Raw genomic sequence first — 25,024 nt, forward strand, 5'->3', positions numbered from 1 at the left:
GAAGTGGCCGAGACCTGGGTGCGGGAGAGTGAGGAGGTAGTAGGCCTAGTGGCCTGGACATCGGAATGAGGCCAGAGAGCCGCTGGAACTCCTAGAGGATGCGAACGGGGAGGATGGAGTGAGTGGACAGGCGATGACCAGGGAGGGACAGGCTGGATGGGCAGTGGAAATTGAATGTGAGTGCAAGACAAAGCCAGTGAGAGAGGCAGGGAGTGAGGGCCAGGTGACAGAAGGCCCACACCCTTTCCAACAAGTCCCACATGCAACCTCAGTCACTTAGATGAGCCATCACAGGGAGGTGAAGGGGGGCAAGCAAAAGCAGGGTTCACGGGGCCCTGGAGGAGTACTAGCAATACTGAGTACCTACTATGTGCCAAACACTATGCCGAGCACCTTAAATACCTTATTTCATTTACACCTCAAAGCCCTCCGTGAGAATCGTTGACTATGACAGCCATTTTCCAAATGGGGAAACTGAGTGTATCTATTTAACCTCTTTCAGTGCTTCAGTCTCATTAGTGAGGGACGGAACCAGGTTTTACCTACTTTCTCCTCTTCTTCAGCTGCTAACTAGTTAGGAGGTCTGGTAAAAGACCCAGTGAGAACTGAGGAGGGATGGTTCTGACCAGGTGGAATATGAGACTCCCAGAATACACAGAGTTCTTAAATACCTAGATTTAACATTTTACAATTTTTAAGCTCCTCCAATCTGGCCTGTGATTGAAGTGACTGCCAATGACAACCTGAGTATCTCCTGAAATAGGGGACAATATTATCCCTGTCACTACAACGAAGGTCACTAAAAACAGTGTTAGACTCAACAAAACCGTGATCATTTGAATTATATAACCTTGTGATACCAGACCTGAGGTTTCACCAGGTTCTGTTGCAGGAAAAGTAATAGTCTTATTTCTTATCTCAACTTTTGTGGAACGTGGTTTTGTCACTGGTTTCACCAGATGACCAACTGCAGGCTCAGCTCCCGGAGAAAGGATTCCAAATGTGCTGGTGGTCAAGTGAGCAAGGAGTTCTTTCTGGGTTAAGTCTTCTCGAATTTGAACTTTCACAATTTTCTGAAATGAGCCAAATAATTTAGGCGGTAAGACACAAGTGGATCTATCATTTTAAAGAAACAATTCTTATTTTTAAAACATGGTGGAGAAAAGTAATGCCAAACAAATGAAACACGGATGCATTAGAAAATTTACTCAGATCTCAAAGTAAATCTTTGACTCTCCCAACTCCCTTCTTTTTCAATGCATATTTTACAAATCAATAGTGGTTTCTAGGCTCCACTTTCCATTTCTGCCCCATCCAGGAGAATCATTCAGATCACTAATGGAAAAAGTCTGTGCTAAGCTCTCTCTATGAATACATCTAGCCCGGCTGAAAGGACAGGCCCCTTCATTTCACTTCTGAAAAGTAAATGCTAATAAGGATCACAACACTTAAGTTGCAAAACAGGAAAAATGCTGCTTAAAAACAAACACTTAAAATACCTTCTGTCCATTGTCAGAGTGTACATAGATTAAACCACTCCATGGGAACATTGAATGTTTTGTAGATAAGGAGGAATTAGGACTCACAAGAATTTGTAGCTTACTCCTGGAAAAAATAATTTAATAATGAAAACCAAGAATATCCTATACTTGAACAGCAACAACCACAAGTTATAAATACTGTTCTATCAATGCCCAGCTCTCCTTGTTGTTCACAAAGAGCAGAGAAGAGGTGAGATCCCGGACATGTCTGATTCTGCAACAGCCCCAACTCATGGCTCACAAAAAGTTGAGTGGCATAAACCCATGAACCTAAGGGGAAAACTCATGTAAAAACAGACCATATTGTAGAAATACCATTTAAAAAGCAATTCAAAATAAAAATTTCTAGAGCACAGGACCAGTATACAAAAGCTCTGAGCCATCTGATAACAAAGAATGATACCGTTTACCATACACAGAGAATGAAACAGCAGGAAAGAAAACTGTAAGAAAAAGGGAGCGGGATGGAAAAGAAATGAGTAAGATTCCTTTTTATCCAATTGCTAAAACTTTCTGAGCTCACTGTCCTCTTCAAGAGCTATGGAATGTCAAAGATGACTTTTAAACATGGACAATGTAATCAGATTTGTGACTCAGAAGAAACAAAAAAAGTTGTAAAAGATACTTTGGCACACATGTCAAAAATGGCAGAGCAAGCGTGCCTGGGTGGCTCAGATAGTTAAGCATCTTGCCTTCGGCTCAGTTCATGATCTCAGTGAGAACTGAGTTGGGCTCCCTGCTCAGCGGGGAGTCTGCTTCTCTCTTTCCCTCTGCCCCTTACCTACTGTTCATGTTCTCTTTCAAATAAAATAAAATCTTTTAAAAAAAATGGCAGAGCAAGATTATTTTCCATTCCTAACAGCTAAATGTGTGGGATGATGTTAAAAGTTATTTGTGAACAATCTACTCTATCATTTCCCTATCTTTTCAACCATTAATTAGTAAATGTTTAATTCATTGCTTTGGTCCTACGAATGTTTCTCTGGAGTATCCCTAACCCTACCTTAGGTCAGTATTAGTCAACTATAACTCTTCTAAAATGCATACTTCATCACTTTGCAAAAGTAAGTAACTTCATGTTGCTCTTCTGCGAAGCTTCCATTCCCAAATAGGAAGCAACCTGCACCTGTGGATGTTCTGTGCCAACCCAGACGAAGTCCCTGAAAAGCTGCAGAAGTGCAGCTTTACCTCCTATTAATAATTAAGCTGCGCAGAGAGGACAGCTGCTTATCAGCATCTGGTCCCCAAGACTTCCTTCTTAGAATATTATTTGTAAAAAATGGCCAGCCAGGTTATGGTTCAGACATATTAAAAGTCAGGAAGCTTTGTCTATAAAATGTCTGTTAGACAAAACTAGCAGAATAAGTTGAGCCAGACCCAAGGTAATGAAGGACAGAACCATCTGGGCTTTAGGGACCACCACCCCTCATCATCCGCCCAGCTGCATCTCCTGTTTTGTAATTTGGTATGCAGAGTAACATGTCCGCACAATCTGATGTTTTCTACTTCAGGAAATCTTTCCCACCTCACTCATATCTCTTAACTCTTTTACGCTATATACACTATAAGTGGCCATGGACGTGGGCTCTACTCTGCTAAGGAGCATGAATCTTAAATTTCAGTGTGGTCTCACAAAAACACAAGGAACTCTGTATAGGGAGCATATGACAAAATTCTACTGAATAAATTAAAATGGCATAATATCTAATCCTTCAAAAGTCACCATGCTAACATCTGAACAACAACCTCGAGGGAAGGGAAGTCATACTTACTCTGGTGGGATAAATCCATGTTGTGGTGTTACAGTAAGGCAATGTGCCGGCCAATACAATTCAAATTTCAGTAACATAACGGAATTATTTAAAATCTGGAAACATGCAGTTTTTGCCAGATCACCTATTATATCAGAGAAATAAAATATAACTTACATTTAGCATTAGTGAAAAAAACCCCAAACATTAATAAATAGTAAAAAAGAATCTTAAATTCATTAGTCTACCAACTTAATTTTGCTTTATAGGAATTTCAAATCCCTGGTAAAAAAACAAACATTGTGTTTACTCTTAAACTACAATGATACTGAGCAAAGAGGTAAAAGGACATCTGGAAATTGTTACCATCTGGTCTTATCTTGGGCACATACAGTGGTACCAGATTTATTCCTACTCTGAAGCAACCATATCAATGTGAAGAGTAAAACATGCGAAGTACCAAATGAGATCTTTGGGGCAAGGAATGTGGTGGTAGAAAGGGCCCATGGACTAGTGGCCCAGCCAGATGGAGAACTGGAAGCTTGGAATGAGAACAATGGCCTTGTGCTGGACAATGCAAAGGTTGCGTGTGAGTTAGGTCTCACTCAGTAGGGGAGAGGAGGACCTGCATAAGGCATTAGTCACATCTGTATACACTCCAAGTATATTTCCTAGATGAACAATGGGCTCAGAGTGAGTTCAGCCCTGGTTTCCAGAGTGCACTGCTGTTGTGTTGTTACTGATATACTCACAAGAAGGGGCCATCAAAATCAAGTGTTCAGGCTGGACAGTCCACATTTCCTTAGAGGATGATTTATCTTGGGGTGGGCAAACAGCTTGTGAAAGAAGTGGAGAACCCTGAGGACCCTTAACTGGTAAAACATCCAAAGAAACATTGCCACCATGCTTCCCAGGACCTTCAGGTTCACTGTAGAAACAGAAAGAGAGATGGGGAGAGGAAAGAAATTAAAAATGATAAAAAGCTGGGGTGCCTGGGTGGCTCAGTCATTACGTGTCTGCCTTCGACTCAGGTCATGATCCCAGGGTCCTGGGATCGAGCCCCATACCAGGCTCCCCGATCAGCCAGAAGCCTGCTTCTCTTTCTCTTGCTCCCCTACTTGTATTCACTCTCTCGTTGTGTCTCTACCAAATAAATGAATAAAATCTTTAAAAAATATCAAAAACTAAAAAGCTTATGACTAAGGATGTTAACCATTTGCCATGCACTATAAATGAAATACTGTGTTTTCTCGCCAATATTTTATTGCAATGTTTCACTTTTTGGTTGTATAGAAGCTGTATATTAAAATATTATATTTCTGCTTTTAAAAAAAGATTAAAAAGCCAGACCATGTCATATTTTTATATTAATTCTTCATAAATCTAAAAATATTTAGATAAAACTGAAAGTGTATTATGGAATATACTGTGTATGTTTCATGGAATAAAAATTGTTCACTGTGTATTCTTTTTTTTTAAAGATTTTATTTATTTGACAGAGAAAGAGATCACAAACAGGTAGAGAGAGGGGGGAAAGCAGGCTCCCCACCAAGCAAAGAACCTAATGCGGAGTTCGATCCCAGGACCCGGAGATCGTGACCTGAGTCAAAGGCAGAGGCTTAACCCAATGAGCCACCCAGGCGCCCCTTCACTGTGTATTCTTAAAGTAATGTATAAAAATACAGTATAGTTCAAATATTGTTATACTAATCTTTCATTAGAATACTGATTTAATTTCTTTCCGGTCTTGACTTAGCATGCCATCTGAAGTCTCTTAAAAAGATTTATGAGAAAACCACCCAAAATTAAGAATTTTTAAAAAGAAAACTCTTAATGTATCTATAACTGTACAATGATAACTGGTTTCATGATGCTAACATCAAAGAAAGTCTTCTGGGCAAAATACTATGGTAAGAAATGCTGATAAGGTTTAAGATTTTTATTAAGTGTTAAAAAGTGTTTAGCCTTAGATTACAAAAAATTGTAATTCTAATGAATTTTGTAATCATAGAAGCATATGATTTAACAAGTTCACTTGGGTGGTGCCCAAATTCTCCTACCACAGAGCAGAGTTCCATCTTTATTTCAAGCAGACACTCAACAGACGAGAAGAATCTTCTCCTCACCCTCTTACCCACTGCCCTCTCACCTGCTCCTTTTCCAATCAGACCTCTACTGCCCCAGAGACAGAGATATAATGCAGGTACCAGCTAAAAGTCAGAAACAATTTTTTACAGATTATAGAGCTGCTTCTTGGTTGTTTATTTTCCTAAAAACCAGCTCCTCACAATTTAATTGGTTTTTGATATAATTTTTAATCTATTTAACAACTATTTTAAACTCTTTGATTGAATATCTTAGAAAAAAGAATTATCATTAGAAGCATAGGAATCCTTTTAATATATTGTTGAATTCAGTCTGCCAATATTTTGTTGAGTATCTCTACATCTGTGTTCATTAAGGATACGGACATGTAATTTTCTTTTTCTAAGGTGTTTCTGCCTGGTTTCGATATCAGAGTAATGCTGGCATCATAAAAGAAGTCCTTCTTTCCTTTTATTTTTTGGAATAATTTGAGATACTAGCTTTATTTAGTACAGTGAAGGGAATCATCAAAACAAAATGAAAAGGCAACCTACTGAAACCTACTTACAAATCATTTATCTGATAAAAGGTTAATATCCAGATGACAGAAAGAACGTATACAACTCAGTACCAAAAAAAGGAAAAAGCCTGATTTAGAAAATGGGCAGAGGACTTGAATAGACATTTTCCCAAAGAAGACATACAGATGACCAAGAGGCACATGAAAAGATGGCTCAAAAAGAAAGAAAAGATGCTCAACATTACTAATCATCAAAACCACAGGAAATCACCTCACACCTCTCAAACTGGCTATTATCAAAGATGGAGAGCAAAGGGAACCCTTGTGCACTGCTGGTAGGAATGCAAACTGAAGCCCCTATGGAAAATAGTATGGAGGTTCCTCAAAAAATTGAAAGTAAAGGTACCATATGATCCAGCAATTTATCCAAAGAAAATGAAAATACAAATCTGAAGAGATATATGCATCCCCACATTCACTGCAGCATTATTTAAAATAGCCAAAATATCAACATAACCTATGTCCATGATAGATGAATAAAGATGCTGTTTATATGCCCAGTGGAATATTAGTCATAAAAAAGAATGAAATCTAACCATTTGTGACAACATGCACCTAGAGGGTATTAAGCTAAGTGAAATAAGTCAGACAGAGAAAAACAAATACTAAATAATTTCACTTATATGTGGAAACTAAAATACAAAATGAATGAACAGACAAAACAGAAACAGACTCTTAGACACAGGAAACAAACTGCTGGTTTCAGGGGGTGGGAGAGGGGCTGGGTGTGGGTTAAACAGGTGAAGGGGATTAAGAGGTACAAACTTCTAGTTAAAAAATAAATTATGGGGATGTAATAAACAGCTTAGGGAATATAGTCAATAATATTTTAATAACTTTGTATGGTGACAGATGGTAACTAGACTTATTGTGGGCACCATTTCATAATGCATAAAAATATCAAATCACTATGATGTACAACTGAAACTAAAAGGATATTGCATATGAGTTGTACTCTAATAAGGTTTTTGTTTTTTTTTTTTTTGTTTTGCTTTTTTAAATATAGGGAAGAAGGCAAGCTGGAATGAGTTGGAGGCACTAGGTAGGTGTGTTAGCCCTCAGTTGGTGGCTGCAACTTCCAGAGAACTCTCAGCCAATACGAGTTGGCAACACTGAGCTAAGGAGAGCCCACATGATGAGAAGATGTTAAAAACAGGAGAACTGCATAAATCCAAATATACTGAGGATAATGAAGCCAGGTTTCTCAGTACTGGAGATATCAGTGTAAACTCATGGTTTCAACATATTTATAAACGGATTTGGATACATGGGGATGTATATATAAATACATGTATTTCCTAGCTGTGACCACTGAGGGGTCCTAGAAGTAGTAACACCTGAAAAGCAACAGCACACTTACTACTCATATCCTGGTTTCTAATACTATTCTCTACCAAAAGGACTCAGGACTTCTATTCCAGGACTGGGACAGGGAAAGCATACATGAAACCTCGAATATCCATTGTGCCAGTGAATAATGAGCCAGGTTAAGTGACCAAATGGTGACAGTAAAGGATTAATACTGAATCCAGCAGTCTGCCCTGAAGTAAGTACATAAAAGAGGGTAAGGTAAATCTCTTCTTCATCGTGAAAGACAAGTAGAAAATGTAGAAACACAGAATTAGAAAATCACCATTTGGTAAATAAGACAATACTAACAGGATTCGGGCAATAATCATCACTGCGGTGCTACAAGTGTGAAAAGAAACATGATACTCCTTATCTCTAAGGATCTCCCTTTAAGTCATTCATTAACTATAGTGGAGAAACTGGCAGACACCATTTTAATTAAGCAATAAAACATTTCTAGTAATGGGACAAATCAGCATTGTTCGTTACCTGAGAAGATGTACTGAGAAAACAAACAGCATCACTTCCATGGTGTGAGGGACATTTTACAAAGTAACTGGTCTATACAAAAACATCAAGGTCACTGGCAAGAAAACAGTTAGCAGCTTGCCTGCACCCTTTCCCCCACTTTTTACTAGGGAATGCCCAGGAAAAAAAGAAGGATAACTTGGTCAAATTCCCTGTGATCTTCCTAATGACATTTCCCAGCAAACACACTAATTTACTTTTCTATGATATGCTTATAAAAGGATATTCCTGGTCTGTCTAGTATTGGTTATGGTAAAGAAATCTGAAATTTATGAATTTATGTGGCACAGCTGTTTGAAAAAATATCACATAAAGTATGTAATTACACAAGTATAAAATAGCTTTTGTAACTGAAATAGCTCCCCCTTTTGTGTAAGCAACGGATAATCGCATGCACAACTTAGAAACCTCATGTTAAATTTGAACCAGTTTTTTTTTTTAAATTTTTTAATAAACATATAATGTATTATTAGCCCCAGGGATACAGGTCTGTGAATTGCCAGGTTTACACACTTCACAGCACTCACCATATCACACACCCTCCCCAATGTCCATAACCCGACCACCCTCTCCCTAACCTCCTCCCCCGGTCACCCTCAGTTTGTTTTGTGACAGTAAGAGTCAGAGTAGAGTATTAATGTTGCAAAAAGTGCCTAGGAAGCATCATTAGCAATCCCAATTTCCTCATGTTTTCATCTAAAATTATTACTAAAGCTTAGTTCTGGGTAATTGATTCTGTGGCTCTGGGTTGATGATGCAACCCTCTGTTCTTTCATGAAAGAGGACAGACTGAGGAAGTGCTCTATGTTCAAAAAGGATAAAGAAGACAGGCTAACTAAATGTAAGGTGTGATCTCAGATTAGACTCAGAACCAAAGAGGAGATTTCTTGCTTATTTCTTTGATTCAAATACATAAAACTTTATTAGGGAACTGGGGGATTTGCATGGAATCTGTGGACTAGATCTTAGCACTTTAACAATACTAAGGTCCTAATTTTGATGAGTTTACTATAGCTATTTGGAAGAAGGTCTGTGTTTTCAGGAAACTTAGGACAAACTGGTCATTATACCCGCAAATGATTCAGAAAAAAGTTATATATATACATGTATAAAATAATAAGGTAAATGTGGTAAAATGTTAGCAACTCAGGAATCTCAATGGAGGCAGCATATATTCTATTTTTAAACTCTTCCATAAATTTGAAATTATTTCAACTTAAACTAAAATATAAAGATGAAATAAACATTTTGGGAGGCAAAAAAGTACAGAGAAAAGATCAGCTCTACTATGAATTAAATTATCTTGAAATCTGGTGAAAGATGTTTTGTTTGTCTATTTTACCTTTTAGATTCTGAGTCAGCTTTGGAAGAAGACTGAAGGAATTCACTGCTAGACCTGGAATCTCTGAATTCTCCAATTACTGAAAGTATAATTTTACGCATGTTTCCATAAAAGAGCTGAATATCATTAGGCCGTTGGGGAAGATCATATACTGAAACAGAAAATAATGTTTGAAATACATGAATCTTCACATAATCACACCACAAAGTAACAGATAAACTTACACATTAACCACCACAGAAAATTATTTTCTTAAGAAGGTTGAGGATGAGTGACAATTGATGTTTACCTCTACTGACTAGCATGAAATCATAGGCAGCTCAGGCTCTGGCTTTGAATTTGGCAACTTAACCTCTCTAAACCCTAGTCTCCTCAAGGATAAATATAAAGTAACAATTCATCTCAGAAGTTATTGTGAGCATTAGAGTATTAATATGCTTAAAACTCCATATGCAACAAGCTGACTGTGGGCCAGGTACTATTCTAATCCCTTTGTGCATATTAATCTAGTCAGCCTTCACAACAGCTCTTTGAGGTAAGTATGTATTATCTCTACTTCAAGGATGAGGAATCTGAAGCACAAAGAGGTTAAGGATACACAATTTATAAGTGGTGGTCTCACAGACATTTAACTTTAGCAAATCTAGAAACCCAGAAATACTACTACTAAATTTGGTGATTAATAAAATAGTGCTAGAGTTGAACATCTCTAGCTTAGTCCACCCAAATTTGTATACACAAGAAATTTTACAGAACATCCTTGTATTCCACATTTAAATAAAACATTAAGAGGGGAGCCTGGGTGGCTCAGTCAGTTAAGCCTCTGTCTGACTCTTGTTCTCAGCTCAGATCTTGATCTCAGGGTCATGAGTTTAAGCTCCCATTGGGCTCCATGCTGGGCATGGAGTCTACTTAAAAAAAGTAATAAGCTGGACATTAAAAATTACACTTTTTTTTTAAAAGACTTTATTTGACAGATGGAGATCACAAGTAGGCAGAGGGACAGGTAGAGAGAGAGGAGGAAGCAGGCTCCCCACTGAGCAGAGAGCCCTTTGTGGGGCTTGATCCCAGGACCCTGGAATCATGACCTAAGCGGAAGGCAGAAGCTTTAACCCACTGAGCCACCCAGGCGCCCCAAGAATTATACTTTTTAAATGAAAAAATTTTTAAAAGAACACACTAAGTGTAAATTGACATTTATAATAACCAAGATATTGGACCATAAAAATTTAAATCAAGTACGAAAATATTTGCCGCAAATCGTATTGTCTTGCAAAAGCAAGATTATAAATACCTGTAATGATAACGTGTTCAAATAACCATATAAAAAGTTCAACTGCAACATTCTCACAGGTGATCTACTATACTAACCAACACAAGACAAAGTAGGATTGGTTCCTCCTTTCCTCTGGATAATATACCATCTCAAGGATTCTAGTACTCTGGTGTCCCAAAGACCTACCTGAAGTCCCAACTCAACCCCATCTTAGATGGGAGTCTTGACAGCTTACTTAAGCTCCTGGTTGGGTTTGTCAACATGACCCTTAACATAACACATTTCTTGAATTTCTGTACATGCAAATCTCTTTGGACTATCCTTCCCCATTCTGGTCCCCATCTTCTGCATCTTGTCAACTTCTCATTCTTCAAGATACTTCAAGAGTCACCTCATTTTAAATGGGGTATCCTTTCTCTATATTCTCCAGATTCCTTTTTTTTTTTAAGATTTTATTTATTTATTAGAAAGAATGCAGGAGAAGGAAAGAGAACACAGAGGGGGAGGGAGAAGCAGACTCTCTGCAGAACAGGGAGTCGGATGTGGGACTTGATCCCAAGAACCTGAGATCATGATCTGAGCCAAAGGCAGACACTCAACCGAGCCACTGAGGCATCCCTATATTCTCCAGATTCCTAAACACACATCCATCATGGCCCTTTTCATACCACACATTAATCACCTGTGTGATGTTGTTGCCAAATCATGCAACTGTGCCAACTTCTGAACCACCACAAACCCATCTACCTATTTTTAATCACAGTATTCAGGACTGTTGTAGTATGTTACTAAGTGCTTCTGTCTACAAAGCATAATTCAGTTTAACTCCTTTATTTATTGAGATCTTTCTTACAATAAAGGCAGGAGGAAGGTAAAGCTCAGAGGAGATAAACTGACAGGCATGGCTTTACACTGTTTCAATTCCAAATCCAAGGTTCTTTCCATATTCAGCTCCCTTAAACTGCTGACAAGATCCATTTCAAATCTTTTCACTTTTTTTTTTTTTTAACTAATCCACCCCTACCTTCCCTTTGAGTAGATGATCTAGACTCCTAATTACCAAAAAGATCACAGACTATTCTACATCACCTCTACATAGGCATAAATATTCCTTTATCATTTCATATCTTAGAAGTAATATATATTTTACCATTAAAAAACTAAGTAACAAAAATGGGGAGGGGGGAAACACTACCACCTGAAATTCTATTACCAGAACATAACCACTGTCAATAGTTGGTGTGTATACTCCTGCAATTTTACCTACGTAGCTGTATATAGACACATTATTTTTACCATGAGATCTTAATATGTAAATTTTAAAAGTTTTTCTTAATTAATGAAGAGATTTCTCTTGTCATTTAATATAGAGTCATACTGTTTTAAGAGCTTCAACATATTCTATTACATAATTAAACGATGCCCTATTCTTGGACACTGAAGTTACTTCTGACTTCCTGCTGTTATGAACAACACTGTGACAAAAATCTGTCCATTATTACACAATTTGTATGTCTCAGTACATATATTTTTTAACAGTAATAAACACCATTAGATGCTTAAATGATTCAGCTCAAATACAGCTAAAAATCTAGGGTGGAATTATTCCACAGCTGTCTATTTTGGATTTTGTTCCCCACTGTCACATCCCCCTCCATATATTGCACAGCAGACACAGAAATCTCAAAATGAGTTCAAGTTTGCAATCATTAAACCTTAAACAGTAATTACTTTGAGTTTAATAATGACCATTCTCCTCCAGTTTATAAGTCTATCCATAGAATAGGTGCCACAATACATTAATAATATCCAACATTTATATAGCAAAGCTCTCTCATTTTATTTTCACAACAACTCCTTCTGGATGAGAAGTTAGGTATTATAGCTCTCATTTCCAGAAAAGGAAACAAGCTCAGTGATGTCCCGAGTCACACAGCAGAAATGGGGCTCAAACTCAGCCTGACTCCATAATCTAATACTCTTCCACCCTATAACACATCACTGGACCTAGATAAATCTTTTGAGTCATTTGTAGTAGTTAGACATGTTGAAATTCTTACCTTCAGTTACTAGTAACTCATCCTGAAATTTTTCCGCAAAATCAACATGCTGCAGCACACTATGTTCTGGAAGTACGTGTTCTATGATCCCTGGTTTATGAGATAGGGCTCTGCCAATAGAGATTTTTATTCAAAAATGATTTTACATAAATTAGATTTTCATTAGTGTATTTGGCAAATCTCACAAACAGCATGCATAATGTGTTGGTTTATAGATCTCATGTCTTAAATCCTAATATAAGTAATTTTTAAAAGAAAATCTATTTTGGAAGTTCCCTTCAAAGTTATACATGGTAGTACAGTATCATCACTTTCAGTGAAATATTAACATTAAAACAAGAGCTCCCTAAAATGAGGGTAGAAAGAAGAGTGAAATTAGCTTCTTTTCAGGTCTTACATTTTTCAATATTTGTATGAATTTGATCATAGTTAGAAATCTGTCTCAGAAAAAAAAAAAGAATATGGCAAGAACATGATATAAGTAAGAGTTGTCAGAGAGAAAACGTTTAAATTGCCATGTGACTGTATTTTACCTGACCTCTTCTAAAGAATCTCTGAGGTAAGAGAACAGAAATGTAAATTTCTCTGTAATACTCAGATGTTCACAAACAAAAGAAATCTCATTACTATGTATATGTGGCAAAGAGGAGTTCTAAAACAATATGCTCATTTCTATATCCCGGTAGAGATAAAGGGGGGAAAAAAACGCAAACCTGTAATTTAATTTCTCCAAATGCCAGTTTCTATATTTAAAATACTTAATTGAGAAACAAAACCAGGTTCAAGGTTGAGCTCTTTATACTGGGTCTATTCTAACATCATGTAGCTATCTATCATTCAAGTCTCTTTTTAAAGGGTCTAACAATCCTCAACAAATTAAAAATAAAACGATTTCCTAAATTATGTATCAGAATAACACAAAGCAGAGCACAAACGGTTGGATGAAGAAAATACTGGTATATTCATGTAACACTCTCCTACTGGGAGTGAATGATTTCCTACTGACAGATGAAATGTTGTGAGCTTCACTTATTTTATATTCAGGCCCTGTAGGCTAGGAAATAAAATTTTATAATGCAAGAACTCTTGAATTCACCATGCAAAGTTACCTATGTTTAAATCACACCTAAATCTAAATGTCTAAATTTGATATTTTTGTGTATTAAAGTATATTTAGAAGTACCAAATTTTCTAGAAGCACATGCGTTAAGCCAGTCAAGTTAAATACCCTTTTTAAGGGTATTTCTAAGTACAACTTTCTAAGTACAACTTATTCCTTTTCTAAGTACAACTTAGAAAAGTACAACACTTCTAAGTACAACTTAATCCTTTCAAATAATTCACAAGACTCCCAGAAATACTACAAATAAGTAAGGTGTGTTTATACACAATATATTCTTTCAGTAGTTCCTAAATCTGTTCTAAAATTGACCTATCGTCATTAGGAACATCATCCTATTATGAAGTCTAAGGTTCCTATTTGCGTAAAGGAGAAGAGGCACAATATATATGTCTAGAAAAGAAGGCATAATGCAAATATGGCAAATGGGTTTCCTACACACATTTCTTCCTCATAAATTAGACTATCATAGTGGACTATCAGCTATACAAATTTTACCAAGATTTTTTCAGCCACCAGTTTACTAATAAGTAGCTGAGCATGTTCTATAACTTTCAAATCCCAAACCATTTTTAAGCTTTCATTATTTCTACTGAAGAGTTTCCAACATCATCTAAGATAAATAACCTACCTTCGATATTGCTGTCTTGAAATTTCATCACCACCAAAGAAGTATATAGTTGACAGTTCTGTTGTGGTTGTATAATTGCTCTCCCTGACTGATGGATTATATATTATAGTAACATCCTGATGCCAAGGAAAAAAAATCATGAGTGAATATTAAATATTTTTCTTAAGTCATTTCATTGTGAGTTAAATATCATATGAGCCTAGGCAGTCAATACACATGGATGTACATGACAGAATTTCTAGGAAGATCAAGTATTCCCATTCCTTCATTACTCTCAAATACTAGTTTTTAGCCATAAAACATGTAATTATTAATTTAACCTAAAAATGAGTCCAATATTTTTAGTGCAGAAACTTATACTTACTTCTCGTGATTTTTCTTTGAGCACAAATTTATCTGGAAAAATCCTTAAAACTTTAGGATCCAGCAAAACTTTTTTCTGAGAATCCTTAAAGCCTACTGCTTTAACAAAAGCTGCCCGAGAGCCAGTGTTATGAACAGAAAAAACAATTCTACTTTCTTTGCCAGGTATTAAGTCATTCACTGTTACCATGTAACTGTCAGATAACTTTTTAACATCTTCCAAAATAAGATTACTTGTTCCTCCATATCCAGACAAAGGTATCTATGAGCAGAAAATACATATATCCAAAATTATTTTTTATGTAAGCAGAAAGAAGATTAAATTATAGACAGAAAAAAAAAAAAACCTTCACAAATTTAATACAACTATTATTTCTTGTGTACTTTGGCTAGTTACCCCAATTCCAGTCCAGCATTATATTAAAGAACTTCTCTTAGGACAAAAACAAATCAAAGAGTTGCAAAATTATTTACCTTCCAATTTTTAGGTATGCTAAATTATTTCATTGTTATACAAGCCAAGCTTAGATGATTAAGGAGTAAAAGATTAGTATAGATAAACTTGCTTAAGAAGCGTTCAGGGTGAAACATACTGATGTCAGTAATTTACTTTGAAATGCTTAAAAAAAAGAGACAAACTAATGGATGGTTGAGATATGTGATCTAAGAAATACAGCAAAATGTTAATTGTAGAATCTAAGTGGTAGGGTATGTGAGGGTTCACCATATAATTCTTTCAACTTCCCAATAATTATCAATTTTGAAAATGAAATGTGTTAATGAAACAAAATCTATTGTTCTATACTCCTGTTAGCTTTTGATCTACCAGCATGAGAAAAGAAGTATGCCAAAGGGACTGAACAGAAGCCAAGAACTCAACTCCCAGAGGACAGACCCCCTGGTAGCCAGAATGCAGACTAGAGGCAGGCTTTAGGGGCCAACCGGTGTGGTCTCTAAGCCAGGCTGCTTCCACAGGGTTCAGCACTATCAGAAAACAAGGATTCAAGAATAAAGACTATAAATAAAAATGTAAGAAAATAGATATGGTGCTGGAAAACAAACTTTCCATATCCTTTAAAATGCACTCCTTGGGGCGCCTGGGTGGCTCAGTGGGTTAAAGCCTCTGCCTTCGGATCAGGTCATGATCCCAGGGTCCTGGGATCCAGCCCTGCATCGGGCTCTCTGCTCCGCAGGGAGCCTGCTTTCTCCCTACTTTCTCTGCCTGTCTCTCTGCCTACTTGTGATCTCTGCCTGTCAAATAAATAAATAAAATCTTTAATAAAATAAAAATAAAATAAAATGCACTCCTTTAAGTGGCACCTGGGTGGCTCGGTTTATTAAGCATCCAACTATTTTGGCTCAGGTCATAATCTGAGGATCCTGGGATGGAGCTTCTAGCTCAGCGGGAGCCTGCCTGAGATTCTCTCTCTCCTGTTCCCTCCCCCAGCTCACACACACGTGTTCTATCTCTCTCTCTCTAAAATAAATAAACAGGGGTACATGGGTGGCTCAGTCAGTTAAGTGTTTGCCTTTGGCTCAGGTCATGATATCTAGGTCCTGAGATTGAGCCCAGAATCTCTCTAATAAATAAATAAAATCTTTAATAAAATAATCTTTTAAAAATGCACTCCTCGGGCACCTGAGTGGCTCAGGGGTTTAAAGCCTCTGCCTTCGGCTCAGGTTATAATCCCATAATCCCATAATCTCTGCTCAGCAGGGAGACTGCTTCTCCTTCTCTCTCTCTCTGCCTACCTCTCTGCCTACTTGTGATCTCTGTCAAACAAATAAATAAAAAATCTTCAAAAGAAATGCACTCCTTTAAAAGTGATCTATCATTCCTAATTATTAAACTGTGTTTCAGAGGCGCCTGCTGGCTCAGTTGATTAAAAGTCTGCCATCTGCTCAGATCATGGTCTTGAGGTCCTGCAAGAACCTGCTCAGGCTGCCCACTCAGAGGGGAGTCTGCCTCTTCCTCCCCTTCTGCCCCTTTCCCTCTCTCTCTCTCGCTCTCTCAAATAAATAAATAAAATCTTTTAAAAAATAAAATAAAATAAAGTGTTCCAAAGAATGTCTTGCAAACTTGAAAACACCAATAGCTTATTTTGAGTTGTGTTATGCACTTAAATTAACGTTTTGAAAAATTAAATTAGGGACCTCATAATTGGTACTGGCTTGCCCATGTAGTCCTCTCCACAAACCACCTGATTCTGACTTGAAACCAGACCATTAGGTTATGTGGTACTCTGGCACTGTGTCCTCAGCTCACGTAGAAGAATGTTCTTCCTGAAGACAACACTTACATGCTCTTTTTTTTTTTTTTTTTTTAAATTAAGTAAACCCTACCCCCAACATGTGTCTAAAACTCAGAATCCCAAGATCAAGAGTCACATGCTCTATTGACTGAGCCAGCCAGGCACCTGACGACTTACATCTTTAAACAATTTTGCCCACCACAGCTCATGGGGCCAAGGTGAGAGCTCCACAGAGAATAAGTCAAGCTTCAGCATCAAAAAAAGCTAGATTTGGGACGCCTGGGTGGCTCAGTTGGTTGGGCAGCTGCCTTCGGCTCAGGTCATGATCCCAGCCTCCTGGGATGGAGTCCCACATCGGGCTCCTTGCTCCGTGGGGAGCCTGCTTCTCCCTCTGACTCTGCCTTCCACTCTGTCTACCTGTGCTCGCTCTTGCTCGCTCTCTTTCTGACAAATAAATAAATAAAATCTTTAAAAAAAAAAAAAAAGCTAGATTTGCCATAAAGATCTACTGTTTTAAAAAAACCATTTCAAGGGTGCCTGGGTGGCTCAGTAAGTAAAGCGTCCAGCTCTTAATTTTCGCTAGGTCATGATCTCAGGGTCATAAGATCGAGGCCTGTGTTGGGATTCTTTCTCTCTCTCCTGCTGCCCTTCCTCCTATCCCCCCTCACTGTTCAGTCTCTCTCTCTCAAAAAACAAACAAGCAAAAAAACAACCTTCTAAGCACTGCTAATCTTGTAATTCATTACATTCCTTCTCTAGCACTAGAAAATAGACCAACATTTTAGTTCCAGCCCCACAGCCAAAAACTGGGTTGTTTTAAAGGTATGCACTTTTACGGAGTACACTGTGTTTGATTACCCTGTCCTTCTTTCCTTTTCTCAATGATACACCAACTTCATCTCTCACTGCTCTAAATAAATCTAAAGAAATGAGTTGAAATCCTTTTTAAAAATTATGTTGGGAAGAAACAAAATATAAAAAGCTCTCGTCTTTGTATCCCTAGTTCTGGATGAGTCTAGTAAATGGTGTCAATAGATATGTTGCTGAATTGAAAGAATACAATTTACTTGGAAAGGCAGTATCTGGTTTTACCAAAAAATATGTTCCTGTTGGGTACACTTCAAAATTCTCAAGCTGAAATGAAATTTAAAGGCACAAGAAGAGATGGTTTCCTATAGGAATACTATGGAGACTACTCTCAAAATACAACACTTGTACAAAGTACATTAGTTACTTCCTAACTTGTTTGTAAAGCAAGGCAATCACCTATTCTGACTTACAAAAAGCAGAGTATACATAATTTACCAATATTAAACTAATAGTTACAACATGTAAGAACTCCACAGGAGGAAAAAAAGCAATAAAATCATCTTACCGTGAACTTAATGCCTGGTTGTGATCGAATTCCCAGTTGTTTAATTTCTAGTTTAGCCAACATACAAGATAATCGAGTAGGTGCAAATAATACAGAGATGTGAATGTCTTCTTTTGGACGCATTCTGATCTCACAGTTACTGGTTAGTCGTTCTTCTGAACCAAAAGTGTGCTGAAGCTATAATTTAAAACAATCACTGCATACAAAAAAGCAGGAGTCCAAATAAAACTACCATCAACCAACCCAAAGCTTTTGAAGCACTACCCAATGGTATGCACAGGTAAGTGGTCTAAAAGAACATGGAACAGCACCAGGCACTCTACCAACCTGAAAGCAGTCCTGGTCTTGTCCTCTGATGAGCAGTCGCAGATGTTGGGTTGTAGATGTACAATTATTGCGTAAAGCTAGCTTCTGAAGCCTAGAAACAATTACACATTGTAAATGCAGTTTCCCTCCATGGATACTGCTACAATTATAAAACCAAAGCCAATTAAAACTGACTGCAATGTTTAGAGATGGGCTGGAATATACTACTTTATTAGCAGCCTGGAGAGGTAATCTCCACAGTCCTAAGATGCCACATTTCTGAAAACATACTCAAAAATAACCACTTTGTCAAAGAAACTCTTTGGGCTTAATCATTCTCCTATTATAGCTCCTTAGCAGACCTTGTTATTTACACTACACATAGAAGTCTTTAGCTGTCTTGTAAAACAATCAAATGAAAATCCAGATTAACAAATTCATTAAATCAATACTATGCTTAGGTTGAATTCCTAGCTTTCATGCGAACAAGGAGTCCCAGGCACACCACTTAGACGTTTCACTCTAAGAGCCTCATTTGCACAAATTAGTCTTTTAAACAGTACATTGAATTAACCATACTTTTAAAAAGTTGTGATATGCAAGTACAATAGACTATGAATAACAGCTGGCTGGTGGTAAAAAAAAAAAAACAAAAAAAAAAAACCTCCTTCAATCTTTGAAAATACATGAATCCTCTTCATTGGGAGAATAGAAGATCATTAGTAAATCTCCATTTTATTCAAATTCTGAATAATGGCAGTTACGTTATTTAAACTGTGGTCTATGTCTTGTCCAACTTGGGATAAAGGGGAAAGGGTGCTGAGCTTAACGTCAGAATAAAATATAAGACCTTCTGCTATCAGCATATCCAAGAAGAACATTCATACTGACTAGGAGAGATTTACTGAAAAAAAAAATTCTTTAAAAGCTTTTATGTTTTATCTTTTTTTAGAGAAACGTAGTTATCATTTTCAAGTAGCAGAGTTACCAATCTGGGGAAGAGGGAGTTCAGTTTCTAGTTTTAAAAAGGAACTACACAAAATAAAAAAGGGTTAACTTCTTTATTATATAGGGGGTCACACAAATTAGTAAGAAAAAAATACTAAATCCTAACCAACAAATAACCAAAGTATAGATGCAGACTTATGAGAGAGAAGCTAGAATGAATGAATATATGGAAAAATGAAGAACTTCAAAAATCCAAAAACATTGGAATGAAATACCACTTTGGACCACTTTACCCTTAGAAAATATAATTTTATTAATTATCATTTCTATCTATAACTGAGGCAAAACGCATTACTCAATGAGAACACTGCGCCCCCACATTATACATGAATTTTTTCCTCTTTACTCTAGAAGAGCTCCCTTCAAATCTCCATTTTGCAACAAGCACAAAAACAGGCAGAGAACAGGCAAGTACCACATCAGAAGGGCATCTAGTAAGCACCAGCGTCTCCCACCCTTTGTTTCTGAGTCCTCTCCTAGCACCCACAGGGTCACAGCCCTCTGACTGTTTCCTACGACATTTCTAATGGACAGAAAATGATCTCTTTCTAAGCAGACAGTACACCACTTCATCATAAACTCTGCTGCAACATCCTTACAAAGGATCTATCCTTTGTAAGATAGATCCAAAGGATCTATCGCTTTCAACAAGACCACTTTTAGGCATCATGTGGCGTAGCATCCAAGGACTAAGGTAGTCTCCTTTTTCATATGACTGGCAAGCTCCTCCAGGCTGAGTTAAGAATAAGACACCTAATCAACTATAAACAGGGGACATGACAGCTCTTCAGGTCAATTCGCTGTGCTCGCATGGGGCTTACACTTAGATCTGTTGGATTAGAAGGTGGACCATGAATCTCCATGAGGAAAGGAATTCGAGAAATAAAAGAGGACAGCCTGAAGTCCCTTCACTTAGGAGAGAGCCAGAGAAAAAATGCCACTGACAAGTCTAGAAGTATGCATAAGGCAGTGCCCCCATTTTCAACCTCACTAATGGAATTTCTTATCTGGAAAAAAAAAAAAAGTTTAGCACACATTAATTTTGTTTCACATGAGCTGTAAGATTTTAGGATGTTACAGCATCTGGAGCAGCTAGATTTTAAGAGCAGCCATTTTTACCACATTAATCATTTGCTACAAATTTTATCAGAAGGTAGGGAATTCTGTCAAGAACAACACAAGGATGATGATGACTCCTACTGAGCTCTCTTCTGCCTTTGGTTAAAGGAAAGAGCAATAATAGAATAAGCTGTCAACAGAGACACGTAGTAACTGATGCTTGCCAGAGTCTGCACTGTCGTAATGCCTGTGGTTGCCAGGGTGTACTGGAAAGTGATTTTCCACTTCCTTTTACTTAGACATCAATGGCTGATCTGAACAGCTAAGTTATTTCAGCCACCTTCGACAGCATAGAACTTCAAGGTCTCAATCACTATTTGTATATATATTGGAGCAGACCACAAATTAATGTTTCAAGGAAAAATCTGGCATACAGATGCTGTTCAGATGCTGTACAAAACTGGAAAAACCTTCTATAGAGAAACAGGCCCTTGGTTCAGCCTTTCCTTTCAATGTGTATTCCTTCTTAACTGCTGCAAAAAGCATATGACATAAGAACACAGGAGCTAACTGAAGAGGGCACAATACCTCAGGATTTTCAAAGGTCTAGCTGAGAGAATCTTTACTGAGAGCTGCTTTAAGAATACACAGCCCATTAGGCCCCTAGAAAGGTCCTAAGCTGTCTCAAGCCACCACATGCTTCAACACCAAGAAAACGCTGTTAGCTGAGTGTTCCCATGTGATGCGTCCAGACTGGACTGAGCACCTCAAAGAGGGAACATACTCATAGGAGTATTTGCTGTGAAGCTGTTGTACTTTGAGACTCACTATATTGTATGAATTTCTCTTTAAAAGGATCCTGGAGGAAACGCCTTAAGTCCATAGCAGGAACAGCTACACGCCCTCCTCACACAGTAACTGGCTTGTTCTTAACCTCTGAACACTGTGCCTTGTTTCAGAATGATGGGGGAGGAGTCAGAACTGAACAAAAGACCCACGTCAAGGCAAGCATACAGGGTCTGCAGTGTACGCTTGGACACTACCTTTATGGTGACCACGTCTCATTTTCCCACAGCCATCTGCCCTCAACTGTTTTTATCTTACTGTGTCCTTTTGAAAGCTGCTTTTGGAACAAGACAAGGTAAGTATGACTACACGGGTGGTTAAGCAGATGTATGAACTCTATAAAGTAAGGCGGTTCAATTAGATCCTTTGTGCACTGACAAAACGAATTTTAAAGAAGATTCAGCCAGAAGTTTCTGATCTCTCAGGTGTAAAAAAAAAATGTATGGGGGGGAAAAAAAAGGTATTGCGTTTTAGGTCAAACACAAAAATGCAAAGTATGAAAGAGGAAACACTGAGGTTTAATAATTACTAGGTTATTACTTGGTATGTATGAGGTTGGTAAAAAAATTTTAGCTATGTTACCAAGCTTATGAAGGGAAAAAAATTACCATACTATATATTATATGCCAATTTATTAATTCAGAGTTCATATTCAAAATGCATAATCAAAGTACACATAAAAATAAGATCCAAGATGTAATTCACATTAAGCTATGACAGAATATATCTGCTCTATTAAAGACTCCCTACACTCTTTAAAGTACAAAGTATTCACCAACTACTTCGTGAACTCCTTAAGCAGAATGCCAGGTCTCTGATTATTTTTCCTTCCTACCTTCCCATACGGCTTTCCAGAGAAGGAACAAAGAAACTCTTAATAGCCTAAATTTGGTAATCAGCAGAGAAAAGAGCTAAAGAAAACTGAAATGTATTTTTCTGGATTGCAGAGGTGAAAATTTTAATGAAAACATCTGAATTCATGATAGGAAGATAAGACAGCTTTATTTCAACTCTAAAAACATGAACGTGGTCAAAATTATTACAGCAGAGACTAACACTAGGTGCTGACAGCAGAGGCTGCTATGCGCATACTTACTGAGTTCTACCGAGAGGAACACCCCCCCAGGCCAGAAATTGCTTGTTGGACAAAATCACTGGAACATCTGAGCAGCAAGAGCCAGGTGCCAGAGGTTTATTTCCCGAAGAAACTACTTCACCTTTTAACACCACTTCATACTGAGGTCCAAATGGCTGCACGAATATTTTCAGGATCCTAACAAAGAAAACCATCTAAGTTGAATGCCCAGAATTCAATTCTACTGGCATCTATTACCCACAGGCTTCCTCTGTCCCAAGAGACTGAATGGGTGCTGAGGATACAAGGACATTCCCACCCTAAGCTTGTACTCCAGAGAGGAACAGACAAGGAAAGAGACAATCACAACCTCTACATAACGGGAGAGGGGACGTTCATGGGGCCATAGGAATGTTACCAACTACTATTAATGAGGTGTTTGAGAAGAGTTGAGGAAACCTTCTTAGATGAAAGAATTAACCCAGTGATGTTGCAGGCACACGTTGCAGAGACAAGCAGTCCCATCTGTGCAGGCCAGCTCTTCTCCATAAGGTCACAGGGGCGGACTGAGCACACTAAAGCATTCTACATTCTTCCAGGTGGAGGACAGGCCATTGTGTCTCAGGACAACAAGCTTATAAGCTCTGTTTACCAAGCAAGTTCAAATACTAAGGACAATGGTGCTCTGCCCACTATCAGGTAATATTCACTTATGATTTGGGCACCAAAATGTCACAAGCCTGGAGAAGGGGTGGTGGGTGGGGAAGCATCTTTAACAACTGGCAATGATTCCCTTGGAGAGCAAGAGCAAGGAAAGGTTAAAGAGAAACATCAAGACTGACATTTTATTATTTACTTTTGTCAGAATATATTTGAAAAATAGTAATTTCTTAATTTCTAGTCAGCTGGTTTAAAAGAGAGTTTTAGTAAACAAAAAGAAGAAATCTGAGGCAAAAAAAAAGGGTAAAGAGAACTATACTATCTATTCGGTGAGATAAAACATGTACTCTATCACTCAGGCTGTGGACTGAAGCACATGGCTATTTTGAGAGAAGAGTAAAAACTTGTCATTATAAAGAATTTTATATTACCTTTCCTCACAGGCTTTGGGGTCCTTTGGAGTAAAGGTAACTATAACTTCGTGTTCTTCTCCAGGTTTAAGGAATAGATTCTCTGGATCCACTGAAAAGTGACTTCCTTGATCTGGGATCTAAATATTTATACAATTATAACTAAATGCTGACTTGGGCAAATACGGCTTTTACTCAGTTACTCTCATTTTTCATTTACTCTGATAGGTTATTTTTCCCTTCTGTCTTGTCTGTCACTGCCCCACCTTGTCTTATTCTTTTGGAAAGGGCGCTTTCTCTTCCATAACAAATTTCATCTCCCAACCCTGACATCCCAAGAGATTCCTGTCACTGATACCCTCTTGCTCACTGACCCGTTTCAGAACTGAAGTCTACATATGTGATCACTCTCCTCCAATTCCACCTATCCACTAGGATAACACATACATTTTTCCAGAACTAATCTAGAACTTGGTTCTTATACATAAAACAGCAGATGTCAAAGTTATAGTACCCCACCATCTATTTCATACTAGTGTAGCCCCCGGCTTTTAAAGCACTCATACGGGTTCTTCTGTTTGATCCCCATGGCACTCTGCCAACGTAGGCAGCTGAGCAGCCTTCAGAATGTGAGGAGATACATTCTCACAGTCTGAGGAAATACTATGTCATAGCATTCTGACACAAATCCTTACCTTGATGTCTAAGTAAACATCAATATTCCCCGCATTTTTCAAAGGTAAGTGCTGCTTTGTTGAGGAAGCCACACTGGCAAACAAGTGCATAGTCTGGAGGACAGGGTAAAACCGACATTTTAAATAATGTCACAATTAGAATGAAATCAACCTGAACATAAAATCACGGCAATGAGAAGAGTTTAGGGTACCTGTAAGTCTTTTGGAGCATGTATCCTAGCTATTCCTGTTCTTGCTTGAAGACCAATACTTTTAATGACTGGAGTAGGGTTTGGGCTGTCAACTTCTATATCGACTCTTGCCAAGAACTCTTCTGCTGAGTCTAAAATCTCTGTAAAAGTTCATTGTTTCAGTTCGGAGACCAGAGACGTATTTCATTCTAAATGCTTCATGTGCTCCAACTTTATCCCCTCAGGGGTCACAAGAAATTCTAAGCAAAATGTCTTTCTGTTCCTTCTTTTTCTTTTTAAAGATTTTATTTATTTATTTGAGAGATCACAAGCAGGCAGAGAGGCAGGCAGAGAAAGTGGAGTGGGGGAGGGAAGCAGACTCCAAGCTGAGCAGAGAGACCGATGTGGGGCTCAATCCCAGGACCCTGAGATCATGACCTGAGCTGAAGGCAGAGGCTTAACCCACTGAGCCACCCAGGTGCCCCTCTGTTCCTTCTTAAAGGAACAGAAATGAGTGGAAGGGAAAGGAGAGAAAGAAAGA

At 37.9% G+C, this 25,024-nt stretch overlaps 1 protein-coding gene across 7 annotated transcripts in view; it reads right to left on the reverse strand.

Moving 5' to 3' along the window:
• CEP192 (centrosomal protein 192) overlaps positions 1-25,024 on the reverse strand; it is a 123,942-nt gene that overhangs the window by 16,188 nt on the left and 82,730 nt on the right. For all 7 annotated transcript variants that reach the window (XM_045065349.1, XM_045065350.1, XM_045065348.1 and 4 more), the window contains 14 exons: positions 24,505-24,644; positions 24,314-24,406; positions 23,640-23,758; positions 22,570-22,746; positions 18,582-18,672; positions 18,255-18,431; positions 14,629-14,889; positions 14,265-14,380; positions 12,514-12,623; positions 9,178-9,328; positions 4,045-4,220; positions 3,314-3,437; positions 1,500-1,605; positions 866-1,073 (listed from right to left, as the gene is read on the reverse strand). In XM_045065349.1, the coding sequence (XP_044921284.1) occupies positions 866-1,073; positions 1,500-1,605; positions 3,314-3,437; positions 4,045-4,220; positions 9,178-9,328; positions 12,514-12,623; positions 14,265-14,380; positions 14,629-14,889; positions 18,255-18,431; positions 18,582-18,672; positions 22,570-22,746; positions 23,640-23,758; positions 24,314-24,406; positions 24,505-24,644 (2,049 nt within the window). The remainder of the gene's footprint in view (positions 1-865; positions 1,074-1,499; positions 1,606-3,313; positions 3,438-4,044; positions 4,221-9,177; positions 9,329-12,513; positions 12,624-14,264; positions 14,381-14,628; positions 14,890-18,254; positions 18,432-18,581; positions 18,673-22,569; positions 22,747-23,639; positions 23,759-24,313; positions 24,407-24,504; positions 24,645-25,024) is intronic.

This window comes from Mustela putorius, unplaced genomic scaffold (genome assembly GCF_011764305.1).
Source record: "Mustela putorius furo isolate JIRA1106 unplaced genomic scaffold, ASM1176430v1.1 tig00003858_pilon_pilon_pilon, whole genome shotgun sequence".
In the NCBI taxonomy this organism is placed as follows: Eukaryota; Metazoa; Chordata; class Mammalia; order Carnivora; family Mustelidae; genus Mustela; species Mustela putorius.